Source organism: Zootoca vivipara, chromosome 2 (assembly GCF_965207765.1).
Source record: "Zootoca vivipara chromosome 2, rZooViv2.hap1.1, whole genome shotgun sequence".
NCBI classification, from domain to species: Eukaryota; Metazoa; Chordata; class Lepidosauria; order Squamata; family Lacertidae; genus Zootoca; species Zootoca vivipara.
The window spans coordinates 112376969-112399689 of record NC_142584.1 but is presented as its reverse complement, the minus strand read 5'-3'; the positions used below and the strand labels follow the sequence as shown (position 1 = coordinate 112399689).

The following is a 22721-nucleotide window of genomic DNA, read 5'->3' as shown; positions in this document are numbered from 1 at the left end:
GCTCGGAAACGTGTTGTTGTTGTTTAGTCGTTTAGTCGTGTCCGACTCTTCGTGACCCCATGGACCATAGCACGCCAGGCACTCCTGTCTTGCACTGCCTCCCGCAGTTTGGTCAAACTCATGTTCGTAGCTTCGAGAACACTGTCCAACCATCTTGTCCTCTGTCGTCCCCTTCTCCTAGTGCCCTCAATCTTTCCCAACATCAGGGTCTTTTCCAAGGATTCTTCTCTTCTCATGAGGTGGCCAAAGTATTGGAGCCTCAGCTTCACGATCCGTCCTTCCAGGGAGCACTCAGGGCTGATTTCCTTGCTCGGAAACGTACTGGGAGCCAATGTAGATCTTTCAAGACCGGTGTTATGTGGTGCCAAGGGTGGAGAAATATAGACCTGGGGGGCAATTGCACATGTGGTCTGTGGTCCTCATAATCCCCCCCCACCCTCTTCCATGGCTCTGCTTCGCACATTGGCAGCCGGGATGTGCCTTTAAACTCCTGACAATGTCTCCTCCTTGCCTGGATAGAGGGCAGAGTGTTGTGTGTGCATTTGTGTCTCCGATATATCCTCCCGTATAAGGCAAAACTGTTCAAACTATGGCACTACACTTTTATTTGCTTTAAAAAGAAAGCATTGAAAGCATGGTTGCTTTTAAAATTGATTGCTTTATTTTTCACAACATAACACAAAGAAAAGAACTTCCCCTCTCTCCAGCCAGTGAGGTGTACTGGTAGTCTCGTAATCTGGTGAACTAGGTTCGCGTCTCCGCTCCTCCAAAAGCAGCTGCTGGGCTAGTCACACTTCTCTGAAGTCTCTCGGCCTCACTCACCTCACAGAGTGTTTGTTTGGGGGGGAGGAAGGGAAAGGAGAATGTTAGCCGCTTTGAGACTCCTTAGGTTAGATATAAAGCGGGGTATCAAATCCAAACTCCTCCTCTTCTTCTGCCTTATAAATTAAATTGCCCTTCATTTTTCTCAGTACTTCCCATGAAGAATATTTCATTCACACCCGTAACGTATATTCGGTGCACACTTAAAGGACATGGTCCCTCCCAAAAGATTCATGGGAGCCGTTGCATGGGAGTTATTCTTTGACAGTTAGTCTGTCTGGCTGCTGCATGTCACTGTTCACTGTTCCTGTGTTTCTGTGAGGAGAATACAGGACACTGCAAAAGACATCGTTTGTAATGAGTGTGCAATAAGCCAGAGAGAGAGTGTGTGTGTGATCCCTCCCTATAATGTAAACAGGGAGACTTCTGTCCAGGAGATTTCTGTATAAAGAACTTTTTGCTGAGGTGGAAGTGGGTCTACCTCATACATTGCAAGAAATGGATCCTGAGACCAATGATCCCGCTCCTTAAAATACAATCTGAAAAAAATTGGTGAAGCAGTAAAGAGTATTGAGGACAATACAATAGTCCCGCCTCTGTTTACATGTCTAGCTTGTACTCCTCCCCAGTGTTGCCTCGACTTCCGGCTTCACAAGCAGAGAGAAAATCGGGGTTTGCAAGGGGGGGGGAGGGGGAGCGGGGCTGCATCGTGGAGAGGCGGAAGAGGCGGCTGCTTCCTATTTAAGGCCCCTCATTAAACGGGGTCACTCCCTGCCTCCCACGCAAGGGCTCCCATTCCCGCCCCCGCTGCAGCCATTGCCCTCAAGATTTCGGGTGAGTGCAAAGCCAATGGTGGGGAAGGAGGGAAGGGGCTTTGCGAGGGGGTCCAGGATGAGAAGCTCCGGGTGGGGAGAAGAAAAAGGAGGAAAGGCAGTTGGTTTGTTTTTGTTTTTGGAGGCTTTGAAGGCAGAGTGGGGGTGGGTTGCGCTGGGGAAAGAAAAGAGAAGCTTCCTCCTAGCGGGATCTGGTGCAAAGGGAGTTGCGTTGAAGGAGGCGTGAGAGGGGTGGGCATTGCTGGCCAGGATCGGCTTAATAATAGTATTAATTTTAATATTAATATCTGTACCCTGGCAAAAGACCCCTCAGAGGAGGATCTTCCTTCCTTATCTGTAGACATCAGGCGAAAGCATTCCTCTTCTCCTAGGCGTTTGGCTCATGAAAAAAATCTATCGCCTTCAGAATTGCATTGGAGGGGGGGGTCGTTTTTATTTCTTACTCTCTGGTATGCATCTCTGTGTTTTTCTATTGAAAGCTGCCAGGCAGTGGCGTAGCGTGGGTTGTCAGCACCCCGGGCAAGGCAAGTAATTTGCGCCCCCTAACCCGTGGATTTTAGCACTTGAGTCTCTTCCACTAGATTAGTTAAAGAAACCCTTACCCCCTAAGCACATGCATTGTTTGTTATGAAAATACTGGTGTAATTAAAGTAAAATGTATCTAAATACAAGTTTATTTTCAAGCACTTTATTGAGTGCGAACATGCATTACACATTCTCCACATTGTCAGCAGGTCTATGAATACAAATCTACAAATGTAGTAACCTAGCATGGGCCATGCTATTATATGTCGTCTCACAACCATCGTAAACGACAAAAAATACTGATAGAACTATGTACCCATCCAGAATAAACTGTGGACATATGCACCCTGGGTATTCCTTCCAACCTACTCTAGCAGGGCTCTAAAGCAGGGATCTGCAAACTTTTTCAGCAGGGGGCCGGTCCACTATCCCTCAGACCTTATGGGAGGCCGGACTATTTGGGGGGGGGGGAATGAACAAATCCCTATGCCCCACAAAAAACCCAGAGATGCATTTTAAATAAAAGGACACATTCTACTCATGTAAAAACACGCTGATTCCTGGACCGTCCACGGGCCAGATTTAGAAGGTGATTGGGCCGGATCCGGCCCACGGGCCTTAGTTTGCCTACCCATGCTCTAAAGCACCCCTAAACAACAAACACTAAACCACCCTAAACACCAAAAGAAGTCGTACCAGCCTGTCTCTGCAGACCATCAGGTAAGGGGATATTTCTGAGACAAGGTAAATGATACGGTATACAGCTGAACTTCTGCAGCATGTGGTAGGTGGGGTGGATTACTTTGCCCATCTCTCCTCAAAACACACAGACATCCAATTTCCTGTCCTTCCAGATTAAAGCTCCACTCTCTTGAGGCACTTGTCGCCCGTGCTGAATAAATGGACAGAGCAATGGTGACCCACTTTATTTATTATTTAATCCAAGGAGACACATCCCCCCGCCGGAAAAAACCCCCACTTATTTTTACTGATGCTGTATGCAAAGAACAAGTTTAAGATTGCAATCCTAACCCCACTTACTCGGGCGTAAGCCCTGCTGAATTCAATAGAACTTACTTCTGAGTATACATGGTCAGGACTGTGCTGTAAGTACTGCAAAATGTGCATGCAGCAGCAGCTCAGTAATCTGGGTGATGCACACCTGGTAAGGGGCTTTTAAAAAGTTATGCTCCACATCCTCAGAATATGCGCTTTCTTGTGTTATGTGCATCGGGTAAATAATATTTCAATTGGGCCTGGTCTGATGCAATAAGGAGGTTTGCTACGCAACCGAATCAGTCCATCTGGTCCAGTGGAACAATTTATTTACATCCTATAATCTAATCGGGCCGCGGGTGGCGCTGTGGGTTAAACCACTGAGCCTAGGGCTTGCCAATCAGAAGGTTGGCAGTTCGAATCCCCGTGACGGGATGAGCTCCCGTTGCTCGGTCCCAGCTCCTGCCAACCTAGCAGTTCGAAAGCACCTCAAAGTGCAAGTAGATAAATAGGTAAACGGTGTTTCCATGTGCTGCTCTGGTTTGCCAGAAGCGGCTTTGTCATGCTGGCCACATGACCTGGAAGCTGTACGCCGGCTCCCTCGGCCAATAACGCGAGATGAGCGCCGCAACCCCAGAGTCGGTCATGACTGCACCTAATGGTCAGGGGTCCCTTTATAATCTAATCACCTCATCAGTATTTTTTGTCGTTTATGATGGTTGTGAGAACAGGTGTGTGCGTGTGAAACTCTAAACATGCTCAGAGATCCTTCAGCTTCTCTGGAGCCCAACCATGGAGGGCTGCACATGCTCCAAGCCAACCTTAATTCTTTAGGAGGAGAACAGGTGTGTAGGGGTGTGCGTTTGTGTGTGTGTGTGTGTGTGTGTCATAGCTGCCAAGTTTTCCCTTTTCTCGCGAGGAAGCCTATTCAGCATAATGGAAAATCCCTTAAAAAAAGGGATAACTTGGCAGCTATGGTGTGTGTGAGAAAGAGAGAGAGAGCTTCTCGGGAGCCCAACCATGGAGGGTCCGAGCCAACCCTACTCCTTTAGGAGGTGAACAGGTGTGTGTGTTACAGGTAGGTAGAGGGTGTGTGTGTGTGTGTGTGTGTGTGTGTGTGTGTGTAACTCTGCACATGCTCAGCCCTCCCCCTGCTTCTCCGGGACCTTGCCTGAGAGGCTCGGGGGAGCTGTGCACATGCACAGAATCCGAGAGCACCTCCCCAGCGCCTTGGGCGGGGGTGGGTAAGCTATCTGCACATGCTCTCCCACACCCTGCCCGAGAAGCCACCCCCCGTCCCCCTCTCTCTTAGGGGCGGCCGGAGACGCATCCCCTCTGGCTCACCACTGTGGTTGACCCAGGTCGGCTTCAGGAGCTTCATTTTCCTCCTCCTCCTCTTCCTCCTCCCGCTGCTCGGGTGCCTGGGCCTCCTTGTTGAGGGCGGCTGCAGGTCGGGGCAGGCTCCGCGAGGCTGGCGAGGGAGCTGCGGGTGGTGGTGGCGGCGGAAGGCAGGCGAAGGCTGGGGAGTCGCTGCCGCCGCCGCTGGCCTCACAGCCAGCGCCCCGCCGCCATGGGCTGCCACCCTCCTCCTGCGCTTGCCCCGGTCCCACCACCGGCCGCCGCCGCCTCCTCAGGGGAACTCAATCCCGGCTGCCCGTCCCGCCAGCCGCCCCTTCTGCCTCCGCCCGGCAGCATCCCCCGCTCCCGGCGGCTTCCCCGGAAGTCAGCGGAGGCCGGAGGGCGACGACCTAAGCGGCCCAGCGGGAAACAAGAGGCGACGCCCAGGGAGGAGGCTGGGAGCCGGGGAGGGAAAGGGCCGCTGGGCTCGCTCGCTCGCTCGTGGGGACGACGATGCGATATGCAGCGTGGGGAAGGGGAAGAAAGGGGAGAGCAGCCTTGGGGGGAAGCCACTCAGCACGCGCCCACCCCAGATGTTGCGCCCGGGGCCCCTGCCCCCTGCCCCCCCCCCACGCTACGCCCCTGCTAATGGTCAGGGATCCCTTTACCTTTACTCTGGCAGAAGACCCCTCGGAGGAGGACCTCAGTGTCCCGGCTTCCTTCCTTCCTTCCTTCCTTATCTTTAGGCACCAGGCGAAAGCATTCCTCTTCTTCCAGGCGTTTGGCTCATGAAACAATCTATCGCCTTCACAACTGCATTGCGGGGGGGGGGGGGGGTGTGTCGTTTTTATTTCTTACTCTGGTATGCATCTCTGTGTTTTTCTATTGTAAGCTGCCAGGTGATCTGCAGAGGAAGGGCAGTATAGAAATGTAAAGAATAGCAGGAAAAATAGGAAGCCCTGCTGCATTCAAGGGGGTGTTTGGGACAGAGTCTCTTATCAGCATGCATAGGACAGGCTTAGGAGGGAATAATAATAATAATAATAATAATAATAATAATAATAATAATAGTAATAATATTTGCACTCTGCCTATCTGCCTGGGTTGCCTCAGCCATGCTGGGTGGCTTCCAACAAAATAGGTAAAGGTAAAGGTGCCCCTGACCATCAGGTCCAGTCGTGTCCGACTCTGGGGTTGCGGCGCTCATCTCCCTCTATACGCCGAGGGAGCCGGCGTTTGTCCGCAGACAGCTTCCAGTCATGTGGCCAGCATGACAAAGCTGCTTCTGGCGAACCAGAGCAGCTCACGGAAAAGCCGTTTACCTTCCCGCCGGAGCGGTCCCTATTTATCTACTTGCACTTTGATGTGCTTTTCGAACTGCTAGGTGGGCAGGAGCTGGGACCAAGTAACGGGAGCTCACCCCGTTGCAGGGATTCGAACCGCCGACCTTCTGATCAGCAAGCCCTAGAAAAGCTTCCCTGTATAAGGCTGCCTTCAGAAGTCTTCCATTTTGTAGAAATGCCCTTCATGTTTAAAGAAGTGCCCTCTTTAAGGAATCATGTGGTATAAACATGTATGTTGTCTTTTAGGTCCAAACACACATAGTATGAGCATCAGTGCTCCAAAGTGCTTCTCTTGTGAACTTGCCATCTAAGTTGTTTACTTCTGACCAAAGTTCCTGTTTCCTAAAGGACAGGAGGGGGATGTCTCTCCACCACTTTTAACCCACCCCACTCCCACCACAGGGACGTGGGTGGCACTGTGGGTTAAACCACAGAGCCTAGGGCTTGCTGATCAGAAGGTCAACGGTTCAAATCCCCGTGACGGGGTGAGCTCCCGTTGTTTGGTCCCGTCTCCTGCTAACCTAGCAGTTTGAAAGCATGTCAAAGTGCAAGTAGATAAATAGGAACCGCTACAGCGGGAAGGTAAACGGCATTTCCATGTGCTGCTCTGGTTCACCAGAAGCGGCTTTGTCATGCTGGCCATATAACCTGGAAGCTATACGCCGGCTCCCTCGGCCCATAACGCGAGATGAGCGCCGCAACCCCGAAGTCGGTCATGACTGGATCTAATGGTCAGGGGTCCTTTTACCTTTACCTTTACTCCCACCGCATGAAAGGCAGAGGTCTTGTTCATTCACAATCCCAGTAAACCATGTGTGTATCTGAAGTGAACCAGGCACTGCAACTCCTTCCCCTCTCACTGTGCTGCTGCAATAAAAGGCAGTAGAGGAGGAAAAGGATGGGTTTGAAAGCTATTTCCAGCTCTCTCCCCTGAGCAACAAGAGCAAAGTGTGTTTGTAGGGCAGGAGGAGAGAGGAGGAGGCAGCGAGGGCAGAGGAGCAGTGGGTGGATCCACCTCCTCCCCCAGGGGATCCTGATGCAAGCAAGGCGCTTCCTTCTTCTCCATGCAAGGGCCACCCATGTACAGTATTCAGAGCAGTCCTTTGCAGATTGACCAGTTCCATGGGATGGATACACACACCATTTTTTAAATAGTTTTAAATTGTTGTTGTTGTTGTTGTTGTTTAGTCGTTTAGTCGTGTCCGACTCTTCGTGACCCCATGGACCATAGCACGCCAGGTACTCCTGTCTTCCACTGCCTCCCGCAGCTTGGTCAAACTCATGTTCGTAGCTTCGAGAACACTGTCCAACCATCTCGTACTCTGTCATCCCCTTCTCCTTGTGCATCTTTCCCAACATCAGGGTCTTTTCCAGGGAGTCTTCTCTTCTTATGAGGTGGCCAAAGTATTGGTGCCTCAGCTTCACGATCTGTCCTTCCAGTGATTTCCTTCAGAATGGATAGGTTTGATCTTCTTGCAGTCCATGGGACTCTCAAGAGTTTCCTCCAGCACCATAATGGAAAAGCATCAATTCTTCGGCGATCAGCCGCCTTTATGATCCAGCTCTCACTTCCATACATCACTACTGGGAAAACCATAGCTTTAACTATACGGACCTTTGTCGGCAAGGTGATGTCTCTGCTTTTTAAGATGCTGTCTAGGTTTGTCATTGCTTTTCTCCCAAGAAGCAGGCGTCTTTTAATTTCGTGACTGCTGTCACCATCTGCAGTGATCAAGGAGCCCAGGAAAGTAAAATCTTTCACTGCCTCCATTTCTTCCCCTTCTATTTGCCAGGAGGTGATGGGACCAGTGGCCATGATCTTGGTTTTTTTTGATGTTGAGCTTCAGACCATATTTTGCGCTCTCCTCTTTCACCCTCATTAAAAGGTTCTTTAATTCCTCCTCACTTTCTGCCATCAAGGTTGTGTCGTCTGCATACCTGAGGTTGTTGATATTTCTTCCGGCAATCTTAATTCCGGTTTGGGATTCATCTAGTCCAGCCTTTCGCATGATGAATTCTGCATATAAGTTAAATAAGCAGGGAGACAATATACAACCTTGTCGTAATCCTTTCCCAATTTTGAACCAATCAGTTGTTCCATATCCAGTTCTAACTGTAGCTTCTTTTCCCACATAGAGATTTCTCAGGAGACAGATGAGGTGATCAGGCACTCCCATTTCTTTAAGAACTTGCCATAGTTTGCTGTGGTCAACACAGTCAAAGGCTTTTGCATAGTCAATGAAGCAGAAGTAGACGTTTTTCTGGAACTCTCTAGCTTTCTCCATAATCCAGCGCATGTTTGCTATTTGGTCTCTGGTTCCTCTGCCCCTTCGAAATCCAGCCTGCACTTCTGGGAGTTCTCGGTCCACATACTGCCTAAGCCTGCCTTGTAGAATTTTAAGCATAACCTTGCTAGCGTGTGAAATGAGTGCAATTGTGCGGTAGTTGGAGCATTCTTTGGCACTGCCCTTCTTTGGGATTGGGATGTAGACTGATCTTCTCCAATCCTCTGGCCATTGCTGAGTTTTCCAAACTTGCTGGCATATTGGGTGTAGCACCTTAACAGCATCATCTTTTAAAAATTTTAATAGTTCAGCTGGAATACCATCACTTCCACTGGCCTTGTTATTAGCAGTGCTTTCTAAGGCCCATTTGACTTCACTCTCCAAGATGTCTGGCTCAAGGTCAGCAACCACACTAACTGGGGTGTACGAGACCTCCATATCATTCTGGTATAATTCCTCTGTGTATTCTTGCCACCTCTTCTTGATGTCCTCTGCTTCTGTTAGGTCCTTACCACTTTTGTCCTTTATTATGGTATTCTTTGTACGAAATGTTCCTTTCATATCTCCAATTTTCTTGAACAGATCTCTGGTTTTCCCCATTCTATTGTTTTCCTCTATTTCTTTGCATTGCTCATTTAAGAAGGCCCTCTTGTCTCTCCTGGCTATTTTTTGGAAATCTGCATTCAGTTTCCTGTATCTTTCCCTATCTCCCTTGCATTTTGCTTGCCTCCTCTCCCCCGCTATTTGTAAGGCCTCGTTGGACAGCCATTTTGCTTTCTTGCATTTCCTTTTCCTTGGGATGGTTTTTGTTGCTGCCTCCTGTATAATGTTACGAGCCTCCGTCCATAGTTCTTCAGGCACTCTGTCCACCAAATCTTAATCCTTAAACCTGTTCCTCACTTCCACTGTGTATTCATAAGGGATTTGATTTAGATTGTATCTTACTGGCCCAGTGGTTTTTCCTACTTTCTTCAGTTTAAGCTGGAATTTTGCTATAAGAAGCTGATGATCTGAGTTGCAGTCAGCTCCAGGTCTTGTTTTTGCTGACTGTATAGAGCTTCTCCATCTTTGGCTGCAGAGAATATAATCAATCTGATTTCGATGCTGTCCATTTGGTGATATCCATGTGTAGAGTCGTCTCTTGTGTTGTTGGAAAAGAGTGTTTGTGATGACCAGCTTGTTCTCTTGACAGAACTCTATTAGCCTTTGCCCTGCTTCATTTTGAACTCCAAGGCCAAACTTGCCAGTTGTTCCTTTTATCTCTTGATTCCCTACTTTAGCATTCCAATCCCCTGTAATGAGAAGGACATCCTTCTTTGGTGTCATTTCTAGAAGGTGTTGTGAGTCTTCATAGAATTGGTCAATTTCACTTTCTTCAGCACCGGTAGTTGGTGCATGAACTTGGATTACTGTGATGTTAAAAGGTCTGCCTTGGATTCGTATCAAGATCATTCTGTCATTTTTGAGATTGCATCCCATTACAGCTTTTGCCACTCTTTTGTTGACTATGAGGGCCACTCCATTTCTTCTACGGGATTCTTGCCCACAGTAGTAGATATGATAGTCATCCGAACTGAATTCGCCCATTTCCTTCCATTTTAGTTCATTGATTCCTAGGATGTCAATATTTGTTCTTGCCATCTCATTTTTGACCACATCCAGCTTACCTCCACTCATGGTTCTTACATTCCAGGTTCCTATGCAATATTTCTCTTTACAGCATCAGACTTTCCTTTCGCTTCCAGGCATATCCGCAACTGAGCGACCTTTCGGCTTTGGCCCAGCCGCTTCATCAGCTCTGAATCTACTTGTACTTGTCCTCCTCTCTTCCTCAGTAGCATGTTGGACGCCTTCCGACGTGAGGGGCTCATCTTCCAGCGTCATAACTTTTATATGCCTGTTGTCCTTGTCCATGGAGTTTTCTTGGCAGGGATACTGGAGTGGCTTGCCAGTTCCTTCTCCAGGTGGATCACATTCAGTCAAAACTCTCCACTATGACCTGTCCATCTTGGGTGGCCCTGCACGGCATAGCTCATAGCTTCTCTGAGTTATTCAAGCCCCTTCGCCACGACAAGGCATTGATCGATGAAGGGGTTTAAAATTACAATAATCCAATAAAAGCCTCATTGTCACAACACCAAATTATAATACAATTAATAATGCCAATTGTTCAGATGTCAAATCATACAATTTTTTGGTCCCCACATGTCAGGGGCTTTCTGTATAGGGAGCCTCCACCTCTGCTCCTGACCAGCACGTCGCCCAGTGAGAGCGCCAGCAGCTTTTACAAGTTCCAAGTTTTCCAAGTTAAAACCTTAACGAGCTTGCAACTGTTTGATTATGTAGTTTATGATCTCACCTTTTCCAGCATGCCTCTGTACATTAGTCCAAATTAAAATCTAGAACAGAAATTCTTCTTCATGGCAGCGTAGGAGAGTTATCGGCAAAGTGCTTTTGTGCTCAGTGCTTCCCTGCCTCTCGTATTCCATTCCAGAGCGAGAACCAAGTAGCAAGGCAAACCCGTTCCCCCATGGGGGGGGGGGGATTTGCAATGGTGATTACCTTCAATCATCCTTGTTTTTTATTCGATAATGAGATAATGATCTCCTGCTGTCGTAGGCGTTGCCTCCATTAAGGCAGACCTGACTGGGAAGCCCCATGGGCAGAAGAATCCCTGCAGGGGCTCTGAAATTCCTTTTCTCCTTCCCTCCCTCCCTCCCAGGAAGCTGCAACTTGCTCTGGCTTCTGGGTTCCTCAGGAAGCTGAACATGCAAACCTAGTTTAGACTGAACCTGCATAGCTGGCCGGGATGGAAGGAGGACGATGGACGGTTGACCTGGTCAGGCTGCCTCCCGCATCCCTCCCCACAACCTCTGAGCATTCCCTTCCAGGACCCTGGGAGAAATCTGGTGAGTAATAGGGGAGAGGAGATGGGGACAGGGATGGATGGATGGATGGATGGATGGTGGCAGGAGAAAGAGGAAAAGATGGAGAGGAGACAAAAGGCAGGGAGTTATTGGCAGGAAGACGGAAGGGGTGAGGCCTTCTCCAAAGTAGCTCTTTGTTTTTGGAATCCCTTTCATAAAGTAGTGGGGCAGATTTTCTTCCTGTTTCATTCCACAGTGTGGAATGAAAAAGTGGGTCAGAACCACCGGCCTAAAAAGATTAATATTCTTAGCTGTCAACCAAACTCCTATTTGACTTTCTTTATGTATAACTACCGTAAGTCTGTTTTCTGTTGTAATTCCTTTTTTTCTTGCTCTGTCAGGTTTTTTACCAAAAACCTACCGGTAGTCTTATTCTTATTTAGTTTAAAGCCTGAACTCCTGTATCTTTTCTAACACCTTTGGTAGAGTATTTTTGGGATCCTCCACTATAATTACCAGGTCAACTGCAAAAGCTTTTAATTTTTATGTTTTATTTCCTATTGTTATTTAATTAATTTCCTTCCTCTGATCTCTCTCTCCAGGGCCTCTAATACCAAATTAAATAATAATGGTGATAGGGGGACATCATTGTCCTGTCCCTTTCATTATTTTACACTTTTCTTTTATAACCTGTTGCTCAGAATAAATGGCTTCAATTCGTCTCCCAAATGCTCCCCCAAAATTCATTTTATTCTATAAAAGCCCATGAGACATTATCAAAATCCTTTTGAGCATCTATAAACATTGAGGAAACATCTCATTTCTTATTTCCAAATATTCAATAATATCAATTATAATCCTTATGTTATCCTTCGTCTGACATCCTTAGAGAAGCTGGACTGATTGTGATGAATTATTTCTGCTAAAACACCTTTCATTCTATTGCCCAAAATTCTATCGATACTCTACCTGTAAATGGAGTATTTTTCTGACCTTTAAATCCAAGAATTATTGAGTTGTGGTCCAAAAGCGTTCTTGGTGGTATTTCTCCTTTTTTAATTTATGGGCTTCCATCATACAGGAGAAAGTAATGGCCAACAACTTGGATAGCTTGAAAAAGAGGATTAAATTGATGCCTGTGCTCTGCCCTCGCGGTCCTAGGCAATAATGCTTCTTAATACTAGTTTCCGGAAAGCACAGGAAGGCAGAAGGCTATCGTGTTCAAATCTGCTTCCTGGTTTTCCACAGGCATCTGGTTGACCCTCGTGAGATCAGGATGCTGGACTAGGTGGGCCTTTGCCCAATCCAGCAGGCTCTATTTTTACAGTTAATGTGGCATAATAACACTTACGTTTTACTTATTACTCACTTAAGTTTTACATTGATCTGTATTATAAAATGGTGCTGCTTTATTGTGTGAATAGAGTGATCTCGTGTTGCTCTTCCCATTATCTCATCTGCTTTCCTAAAAATTTGGAACATAGAGAGGACAGTAGAGAAGGAGATGGTGTTAAAATAAGAGAAGGTACAGATTGGGATTGACGTGTGTTCAGTTCCTTTCTGTCTTTTTGAAAATCTAACAGGATTCTGTTTCCCCCCCCCCCACTCCCAAACAGGTCAGAATTCTGTGGAGCCACCTGTGAATTCATTGGGAAGAACAAAGAAACAGTTTAAATGCATGGAATGTGGGATGAGCTTCAGTGGAAGTGGAGCACTTAGAATACACGAACGAACTCACACAGGGGAGAAACCATTTGAATGTATGGAGTGCGGTAAGAGGTTCAGGCAAAATGTACACGTTAGAATACATCAACGAACTCACACGGGAGAAAAACCATTTGAATGTATGCAGTGTGGAAAAAGCTTTAGTCGAAGTGGAGCACTTAGAAAACATCAACGAACTCACACGGGGGAGAAACCATTTAAATGTATTGAATGTGGAAATAGCTTCAGTGAAAGTGGAGCACTTAGAATACACCAACGAATTCACACGGGAGAGAAACCATTTGAATGTATGCAGTGTGGAAAGAGCTTCAGTGATAATGGAAATCTTAGAAAACATCAACGAACACACACAGGGGAGAAACCATTTGAATGTATGCAGTGTGGAAAGAGCTTCAGTGATAATGGAAATCTTAGAAAACATCAACGAACACACACAGGGGATAAACCATTTACATGTATTGAATGTGGAAAGAGCTTCAGTCAAAGTGGAGACCTTAGAAAACATCAACGAACACACACAGGGGATAAACCATTTAAATGTATTGAATGTGGTAAGAGCTTCAGTAGAAGTGGATACCTTAGAATACATCAACGAACTCACACGGGAGAGAGACCATTTGAATGTATGGAGTGCAGTAAGAGCTTCAGTCAAAGTGCAGCACTTAGAAGTCATCAACGAACTCACACAGGGGAGAAACCATTTGAATGTATGCAGTGTGGAAAGAGCTTCCGTGATAATGGACACCTTATAATACACCAACGAACTCACACAGGGGAGAAACCATTTGAATGTATGGAGTGCGGTAAGAGCTTCAGGCAAAATGTACACCTTAGAATACACCAACGATCTCACATGGGGAAGAAACCATTTGAATGTATGCAGTGTGGAAAGAGCTTCAGCGATAATGGATATCTTAGAATACATCAACGAATTCACACAGGGGAGAAAGCATTTAAATGTATCGAATGTGGAAAGAGCTTCATTCAAAGTGGACCACTTAGAATACATCAACAAACTCACACAGGGGAGAAACCATTTGAATGTAATGAATGTGGAAAGAGCTTCAGTAGTAGTGGAGTACTTAGAATACATCAACGAACTCACACGGGGGAGAAACCATTTAAATGTATCGAATGTGGAAAGAGCTTCATTCAAAGTGGACCACTTAGAATACATCAACGAACTCACACAGGGGAGAAACCATTTGAATGTAATGAATGTGGAAAGAGCTTCAATCAAAGTGAATCACTTAGAAGACATCAACGAACTCACACAGGTGAGAAACCATTTGAATGTATGCAGTGTGGAAAGAGCTTCAGCGATAATGGATATCTTAGAATACATCAACGAATTCACACAGGGGAGAAAGCATTTAAATGTATCGAATGTGGAAAGAGCTTCATTCAAAGTGGACCACTTAGAATACATCAACAAACTCACACAGGGGAGAAACCATTTGAATGTAATGAATGTGGAAAGAGCTTCAGTAGTAGTGGAGTACTTAGAATACATCAACGAACTCACACGGGGGAGAAACCATTTAAATGTATCGAATGTGGAAAGAGCTTCATTCAAAGTGGACCACTTAGAATACATCAACGAACTCACACAGGGGAGAAACCATTTGAATGTAATGAATGTGGAAAGAGCTTCAGTAGTAGTGGAGTACTTAGAATACATCAACGAACTCACACGGGGGAGAAACCATTTAAATGTGTTGAATGTGGAAAGAGCTTCAGTGTAAGTGGGAAACTTAAAAGACACCAACGAACTCACACGGGGGAGAAACCATTTAAATGTGAAGATGGCTGTCAAGTCACTGGACATAGGTCAGCACCTAAGGCCCGTGGGCCGGTTCCGGCGAGAATGGCTTCTGGATCCGGCCTGCAGACGGTCCAGAAATCGCCACATGATTCTGATTCATATCGTTTGTTCTCCCCCGCTGTGCAGAGGAAGGAGGCTAGCCTTTGATTGGTTCCAGCAGCGTTTTCCCCTCTGATTCATTGCAGCTTTCTTTCCTCCTCCCTCCCTCCCCGTAGAGCCAAGAGGATGGGGCGTGGGCTATGTTTGTGCCAGCGTAATTAGCTCAATGGCTGCCATTTAAGACAGCCCCTCCCCTGGCTCACTGCTCCTTCTGCCTCCACCAAAGCAAGTGGTTCCGTTCTGAGTCACCCTCCGAGGGTTCTGGGGTGTAGGAAGCCTTTTTTCCCTGTTTTTAACTCAGCTACCAAACGCGTCTCCCCATCCAAGACAGGGAATGGAGAACACACGTCCTTCTACAGAAGGAACCGCTCGCTGCAGAAGGACGTGTGTTCTCCACTTTTACATCTTGATGGTGGAGATGTGTTTCGTAGCGGAGTTAAAAACAGGGAAACAAGGCTTCACACACCCCAGAACCTTGGGAGGGTGTCTTAGAACAGAGCAGATATGCTGCGGTACAGAACTGAGACCTTCAGAACTTTATTATTGTTTTTTGAAGGAATATTTGGATCCTGTAGTAACGAGAGAGTGCACACCCACCCTCCATCCCGCCGCAAGGTTTGAGGGAAAGTGATCCAGCCCTCTACTTTAAAAGGTTGCTAGCCCCTGTCTCTGGATGTGCAAAAAAGAATTTGGAAGTGTTTGTTTTCATTCTTGGGGGCCATGCTATTTGGCAACCCTCTCTTTTTCAAGAGCTAACTTTAGGGCTATGAGAGGCCAAGAAAAAGCCTTTTGTTTGCTTTTAATAAAAAAAACATCAAAATGTGACAAATGTTTGTGGGGCCTCCACCTGTTGTTGCTGCTGCTGAGGGGGCCCTGGATCTCTGCCCCAAATGTCTGCCTTGATGGTAGCAGGATCATAGAATCATAGAGTTGGAAGAGACCACAAGGGCCATCCAGTCCAACCCCCTGCCAAGCAGGAAACACCATCAAAGCATTCCTGACAGATGGCTGTCAAGCCTCTGCTTAAAGACCTCCAAAGAAGGAGACTCCACCACACTCCTTGGCAGCAAATTCCACTGCCGAACAGCTCTTACTGTCAGGAAGTTCTTCCTAATGTTTAGGTGGAATTTTCTTTCTTGTAGTTTGAATCCGTTGCTCCGTGTCCGCTTCTCTGGAGCAGCAGAAAACAACCTTTTTCCCTCCTTTATATGACATCCTTTTATATATTTGAACATGGTTATCATATCACCCCTTAACCTTCTCTTCTCCAGGCTAAACATACCCAGCTCCCTAAGCCGTTCCTCATAAGGCATCGTTTCCATGCCTTTGACCATTTTGGTTGCCCTCTTCTGGACACGTTCCAGCTTATCAGTATGCTTCTTGAACTGTGGTGCCCAGAACTGGACACAATACTCCAGGTGAGGTCTGACCAGAGCAGAATACAGTGGTACTATTACTTCCCTTGATCTAGATGCTATACTCCTATTGATGCAGCCCAGAATTGCATTGGCTTTTTTAGCTGCTGCATCACACTGCTGACTCATGTCAAGTTTGTGGTCAACCAAAACTCCTAGATCCTTTTCACATGTACTGCTCTCAAGCCAGGTGTCTCCCATCCTGTATTTGTGCCTTTCATTTTTTTTTGCCCAAGTGTAGTACTTTACATTTCTCCTTGTTAAAATTCATCTTGTTTGCTTTGGCCCAGTTGTCTAATCTGTTAAGGTCATTCTGAAGGGAGAAGTCAAGTGCCCAGAAAAAAAAAAGGAAAAGTATTTTCTGCATCTTTCTTGAATGAAATGGGTATGTCTGAAACCTCAGACATTATTAAAAATAAAATAAAATGCTTGTTCTGCTTCCAAAGAAACCCTTTCAAATGCATTTTTATTCTTCGTTCATAATTTTAACAGCTGTGCAAAGGTGCTCCTGTGCAATGTAATAATACTGCAATGCAATGTCAGAATAACAAAATAATGCAACATCTCACGAGAGCCTTTAAAAAAAAATATACAACCAACTAAAAACTCCTACAACACTAGGAGGCAGCCTAGTGAAGCAAACAGAAAAAGAAAGCGACAACCTGCTTATAAGTGTCATTGTTACTTGGAAGGGAACAAACATTATAATGCTTAATGTGCATATAATGCTGTGTTTGAATGCATGGTAATTAAAATGCTATAAAGGGAAGTTCCTCTTAGGCAAGAGGTTCCACTCTGACAAAAGCATCAGAGGAGGCCGGTATCTCTCCCAATAACTCATCGCTGGAAACAGAAGCTGCAGAGCTCTCACAGAAGGAAGCTTAAACTTGAGAAGTCAGTGGGTGCTTGCTGGAGATGGCTAGGAGCAGCAGCAGCAGTAGCAAATAAGTTATGCAGTGATGGAGAAGCTTAGGATCTCTCTCTGGGACCAGAGAGAGGAAAGCTCACTGGATTACATAAAGGACTGAACATTGTTAAATTAGATGATTGGTTACAGTACCATCAGATTAATGAAGTATTTAAGATGGATAAGAAAAATACAGGTTTTCAATCAGAGCAATCCAAATTGGAAACGGAATTGTTAGATACAAAAACAAAAAATCTTTCCAAGATGTATAATTTATTATTGGAGAGGCATACGAAGGATGAACAAGTGAAATCAGGAATGATTGATTGCGCTAAAGATATGGGGCATAATATCATGTTGGAAGTAGGGAGCCGTGTTGGTCTGACGTAGTCAAAACAAAATTTAAAAAAATCCTTCCAGTAACATCTTAGAGACCAACTAAGTTCATCATAGGTATGAGCTTTCGTGTGCATGCACACTTCTTCAGATACACTGAAACAGAAGTCACCAGACCCTTCTGTATAGTCAGGGGGTGGGGAGGGGTATTACTCAGAAGGGTGATTGGCTGATAGGAGTGGTAAACCTGTTGATGACTGTTAACGACTGTTAATGACTGCAATTGGTCTTGCAGGAAAAAGCAAGGGGTGAGAAGCTTTCTTTAGCACCTAAGGTCTCTCAGGTGCTACTGGAAGGATTTTTTTAAATTTTGTTTTGATCATGTTGGAAGATTGGGAGAAGATGTGGAAAAAGGGAATAAAATTTACAGCATGTGATATATTGAGAGAAAATATGATGAAGATGATGATGTATAGATTGTATTTAACACCTGTTAAGTTAGCTAAATTTATAAAATATATGATAATAAATGTGGGGAATGCAAGGAAAAAGAAGGACCCTTTTACCACATGTGGTGGACTTGCAATGTTAATCACATTGGACGTTGGGAAGAAGACTTATTGGGAAAGATTTATAACGAATTGAAAAAAGTGTTGAAAAACACATTTATTAAGAAACCAGAAGCCTTTTTACTTGGAATAGTTGGGAAAGGAATCCCCCCCAAAAAAATGTTACATTCTTTTTGTATGCCACAGCACTTGCAATATTATTATTAGCCAAGAATTGGAAGAAACAAGAGTTACCAACTATAGAGGAATGACAAATGAAGATGATGGACTATATTTGATATTTTGGAATATTTTGGGAAGTTGATATAGGCTGTCGGTTTAGAAGTAGGAATTAGAATTTAGTGAAAGAAGGTTTTAAGAATAAAAAAATTTCTTCCAGTAGCACCTTAGATACCAACTAAGTTCATCATTGGTATTGAGCTTTCGTGTGCTTGCCCACTTCTTCAGATACACTGAAACAGAAGTCACCAGACCCTTATATATAGTCAGAGGGTGGGGAGGGGTATTACTCAGAAGGGTGGTGGGAATGGGTGATTGGCTGTGGTTTTAAGAAGTTTGGATAAGGATATAATACAGTGGTACCTCGGGTTAAGAACCTAATTCGTTCTGGAGGTCCGTTCTTAACCTGAAACTGTTCTTAACCTGAGGTACCACTTTAACTAATGGGGGCCTCCCGTTGCCGCTGCGCCACCGCCACACAATTTCTGTTCTCATCCTGAAGCAAAGTTCTTAACCTGAGGTACTATTTCTGGGTTAGCGGAGTCTGTAACCTGAAGCGTCTGTAACCTGAAGTGTCTGTAACCTGAAGTGTCTGTAACCCGAGGTACCACTGTATAGAGTAAGGTTACAATTTATGATTTTAGGAACTGCTAAAGATGATTAAAAATGAAATTCAGAAGAGGGGGACTTGAGGAAGTCACCAAAAGAAATGTTAAGGAATATATTGAAAAGAATAGATTTTATATGTAATTGTTTGTTGTTAGTTTTGTTTTTTGTATTGTTTTGTATTGTTGGTTATTTTGTAGTGTATTTTAATGTGTATTGTGTTTCTGTTGTTATAACATGAATAAAAAAAATTGGGGGAAAATGAACATTGTTTGCAATCTGCTACTTTAGCATGTTCATCTTATAAGCCTGTTGAAGACTGTTCTGCAGTAAAGCTTCGTAAATTATTCTTGTGGAGAGAACTCATTTCCACACAAGGTCCAGATCAGGAATTCCACTGAACAACTTTAACAACAAGTACTTGAAGAACTAAACCACGATGTAGCCGTGCTCTTTTCCATCCCTTTCCAAGAATTGCAACAATCTGTTCCTCCAAATGGGTCTGCCTTCATTGCAGTCAACTGAAGGCAATCAACTATGCCCTGGCGACCCCGATCTTTCTCACTGCCAATGAAAACGAATGAATAGAAGGAGAACCTATGTGGCACAGATACTAAAACTTTGGATATGCACTCTGTAAAATAATAAGTTTACTTCCCCCTTCTCCCCCCCCCCACTCTCTAGCCCCACTTCTTAACTCCCCAACCTTATACTGTATGCAACATTATAGTCTGTCTGTGTGTGAATTTTGATGATATCCAAAGTAACAGAGTAGCTTATAGCTAAGAAGCTAAATAGCTGCTCTAGGTGATAGTTCTTTTTTACAGACTACAATGTCCAGACTACTGGTATTTAAAAGAACTTTACTTTCATAAACATATAACTGAGAGGAATATATTTACAGACTCATGCTTATTAAAATACGGGCATGTACTCACTTGAATAGTCTTACAGTTTCTTACGAAAGGTTTTTTTCTTTCATCTCAGCAGTATTTTCTCTGTTCCTGCACAGGTTTCTCCTTATTAACATTTAGTGATCTTTCTCTGTTTCACTTCAGACATAATAATAATAATAATAATAATAATAATAATAATAATAATAATAATAATAATTTATTTATACCCCGCCCATCTGGCTGGTTCTCCCCTGCCACTCTGGGTGGCTTCCAACACATACTAAAATATCACAGATTAAAAACTTCCCTAAACAGGGCTGCCTTTTCTAAATGTCAGGTATTTGTTTATCTCTCTGACCTCTGATGGGAGGGCGCTCCACAGGGCGGGAGCCACTACCAAGAAGGCCCTCCACCTGGTTCCCTGTAGCTTTGCTTATCGCAGTGAGGGAACTGCCAGAAGGCCCTCGGCGCTAGATCTCACTGTCCGGGCAGAACGATGGGGGTGGAGACACTCCTTCAGGTATACTGGACCGAGGCCATTTAGGGCTTTAAAAGTCAGTCCAACACTGACCAATTATGCTCAGAAACGTACTGGGAGCCAATGTAGATCTCTCAGGACTGGTGTTATGTGGTCCCGGCGGCCACTCCCAGTCACCAGTCTGGCTACTGCATTCTTGATTAATTGCAGTTTCCGGGTCACTTTCAAAGGTAGCCCCATGGAGCTCCGAAGCGGGAGATAACCAGAGCATGCACAACTCTGGTGAGACAGTCTGCGGGCAGGTTGGGTCTCAGCCTACGTACCAGATGGAGCTGGTAGACAGCCACCCTGGAAACAGAATTAACCTGCGCCTCCATGGACAACTGTGAGTCCAAAATGACTCCCAGGCTGCGCACCTGGTCCCTCAGGGGCACAGTTATCCCATTCAGGATGAGGGAGTCCCCCACACCCACCCACCCCCTGTCACCCCAAAACAGTACTTCAGTCTTGTCAGGATTCAACCTCAATCTGTTAGCCACCATCCATCCTCCAGATCACACTGACACACAACAGTATCATGAGACATCTCTCTCAGCAGCCATTCTCCCTCACACAGAGAGAAAAGAACAGAAAAGCAGTTAAAAACAACAGTTACTGGAATACATAATGGAATGCCTCCCTCATGTGACTCACAGTCAGGCCATCACATGAGGGCTACTGTCAAAGGAAACTCCATTCTCATTTATGGAAATTAAACCATCCTTAACACTTTCCCCAGAAACCGGTGAGCCTTAAAACTAGGAGAGCAAAAAGCTCAAAGACAGGGCAGTTAGAGATGATGATGTTGATGATGATGATCCATTGATTTCAGTGAGCTTATTCTGAATAAAACAACCCATTGCTTTGTAGACCTCAGATCTCCAGAGGAGGAAATAAGGGGGTTTGTGTCAGGGACCAGCTTCCAAACCCTGCTGCAAATGCATCCTCCTAGCTACACCTGCTGCAAAATAATTCCGTGGAGCCTATTCTCAGATCATTGTCTTCTGGATCAGTGCCTTAATCTTTTGTAGATTCTGTATATCAGAGCATAGCCGTTGAGGTGTCCCCAGATGTTGTTGTCCAGTTCCCATCAGCTTCAGCCAGCAGGGCTGACAGTGAAGTATGATGGAAGCTGTAATTTGGACCTCACCACCTCTCAACATCTTAAAAATCAAAGTGCTGCACCAACTACCGGTGCTGTATTACAAAATAGCCCCTCTGCAGCACCACAAATCCAACTCAACGGTGTAACGTTGAAAAATGTCGATCACTTCTCCTACCTAGGCAGTTATCTTTCCACAAGGGCCAACATTGATGCCGAAATCCGGCATTGCCTAAGCTCTGCGAGTGAGGCTTTCTCCCGATTGAAGTGTAGAGTGTTTGAGGACCGGGACATTCTCAGGGAAACCAAAATGCTTGTTTACAAAGCAATTGTACTACCAACCTTACTATATGCGTGTGAAACATGGACCACTTATAAACGCCATCTCCAACTCCTTGAAAGATTCCATCAACGGTGTCTCCGAAAAATGTTACACATCACTTGGGAAGACAGGTGAACTAATATCAGTGTACTGGAGGAAGCAAAGATCACCAGTGTCGAAGCAATGATTCTTCAACATCAACTTCGTTGGACTGCTCATGTTGTGCGGATGCCTGATTATCGTCTTCCAAAGCAACTACTCTATTCCGAACTTAAAAATGGAAAGCGTATTGCTGGTGGTCAACAAAAGAGGTTTAAAGACAGTCTCAAGGCAAATCTTAAAAAATGTAGTAAAATATTGACAACTGGGAAACACTGACTTGCAAGCGCTCCAGTTGGAGAACAGCCTTTACCAAAGGTGTCATGGGCTTTGAAGACACTCGAACTCAGGATGCAAGGGAGAAACGTGCACACTTGACACCGTGATCAACTCCCGCCCAGAAACCAATGTCCCCACTGTGGAAGGACGTGTGGATCCAGAATTTGCCTCCACAGTCACTTACGGACTCATTGTTCAAATCGTGTTTATGGAAGACAATCTTACTCGGCTACGAGTGATTGCTAAAGGAGAAGAAAATATCTTTCCCATTGAAACAACCGTGAAAATAAATTTTGGACACTATGGATTTTTTGTCCTGGTCTGCTGTATAAAATGTCTTTTGTTTTGTAGCTGTGGGATTTGTGCTCCTATTGTATTGTGATGGCCATTGGCTATCAACAATAGAATTAACTGATTGATTAAACTGTGAAAATAAGTAATAAAATAATAAAATGTTGTGGTTTTTTGGTCCTCACTCGAAAATGGTGTGTGTGTCCATCCTTGTCCTTGTGCTTTTGGTTATATTTGGGGTGGGGTGGGGGAGGAGTATGAAGGCCAGAACCCCTCCCCTCCTCTGCTGAACGGAGGCAGGAGAGAGGCAGGAAAGGAAGAAGCAGGGAAAGACAGACCCTCCAAGTGTCACTATCTTCTAGGGATGTCCCTGATTTAGAGAATCCTTCTGGTTTCTGATCTGATCTCAGAATGTCCTGGTTCTCCTTTGGATGTCCCTATTTTCATTGAAGAAATGTTGGAGGGTAGGGAGTTATCCGACCACTAGGCCCCCTGAAGGCAACCC

At 45.3% G+C, this 22721-nt stretch overlaps 1 protein-coding gene and 1 long non-coding RNA gene across 2 annotated transcripts in view; one reads left to right on the top strand and one right to left on the bottom strand.

The window, feature by feature from the left end:
- Window positions 1–15272, top strand: part of LOC118081110 (uncharacterized) — a 47244-nt gene extending 31972 nt beyond the window's left edge. Inside the window, 2 exon segments of the mRNA XM_060270642.2 lie at window positions 4616–5041; window positions 12626–15272. Of these exon segments, the coding sequence (XP_060126625.2) occupies window positions 4616–5041; window positions 12626–14706 (2507 nt within the window). The 3' untranslated portion in view covers window positions 14707–15272.
- On the bottom strand, window positions 639–5021 carry LOC148687077 (uncharacterized). Its single transcript, XR_015948519.1, has 2 exons — window positions 4521–5021; window positions 639–822 (listed from the first exon to the last, which is right to left on the bottom strand). It is a non-coding gene; the product is annotated as an uncharacterized LOC148687077 (long non-coding RNA).
- Window positions 15273–22721: the final 7449 nt, after the last annotated feature.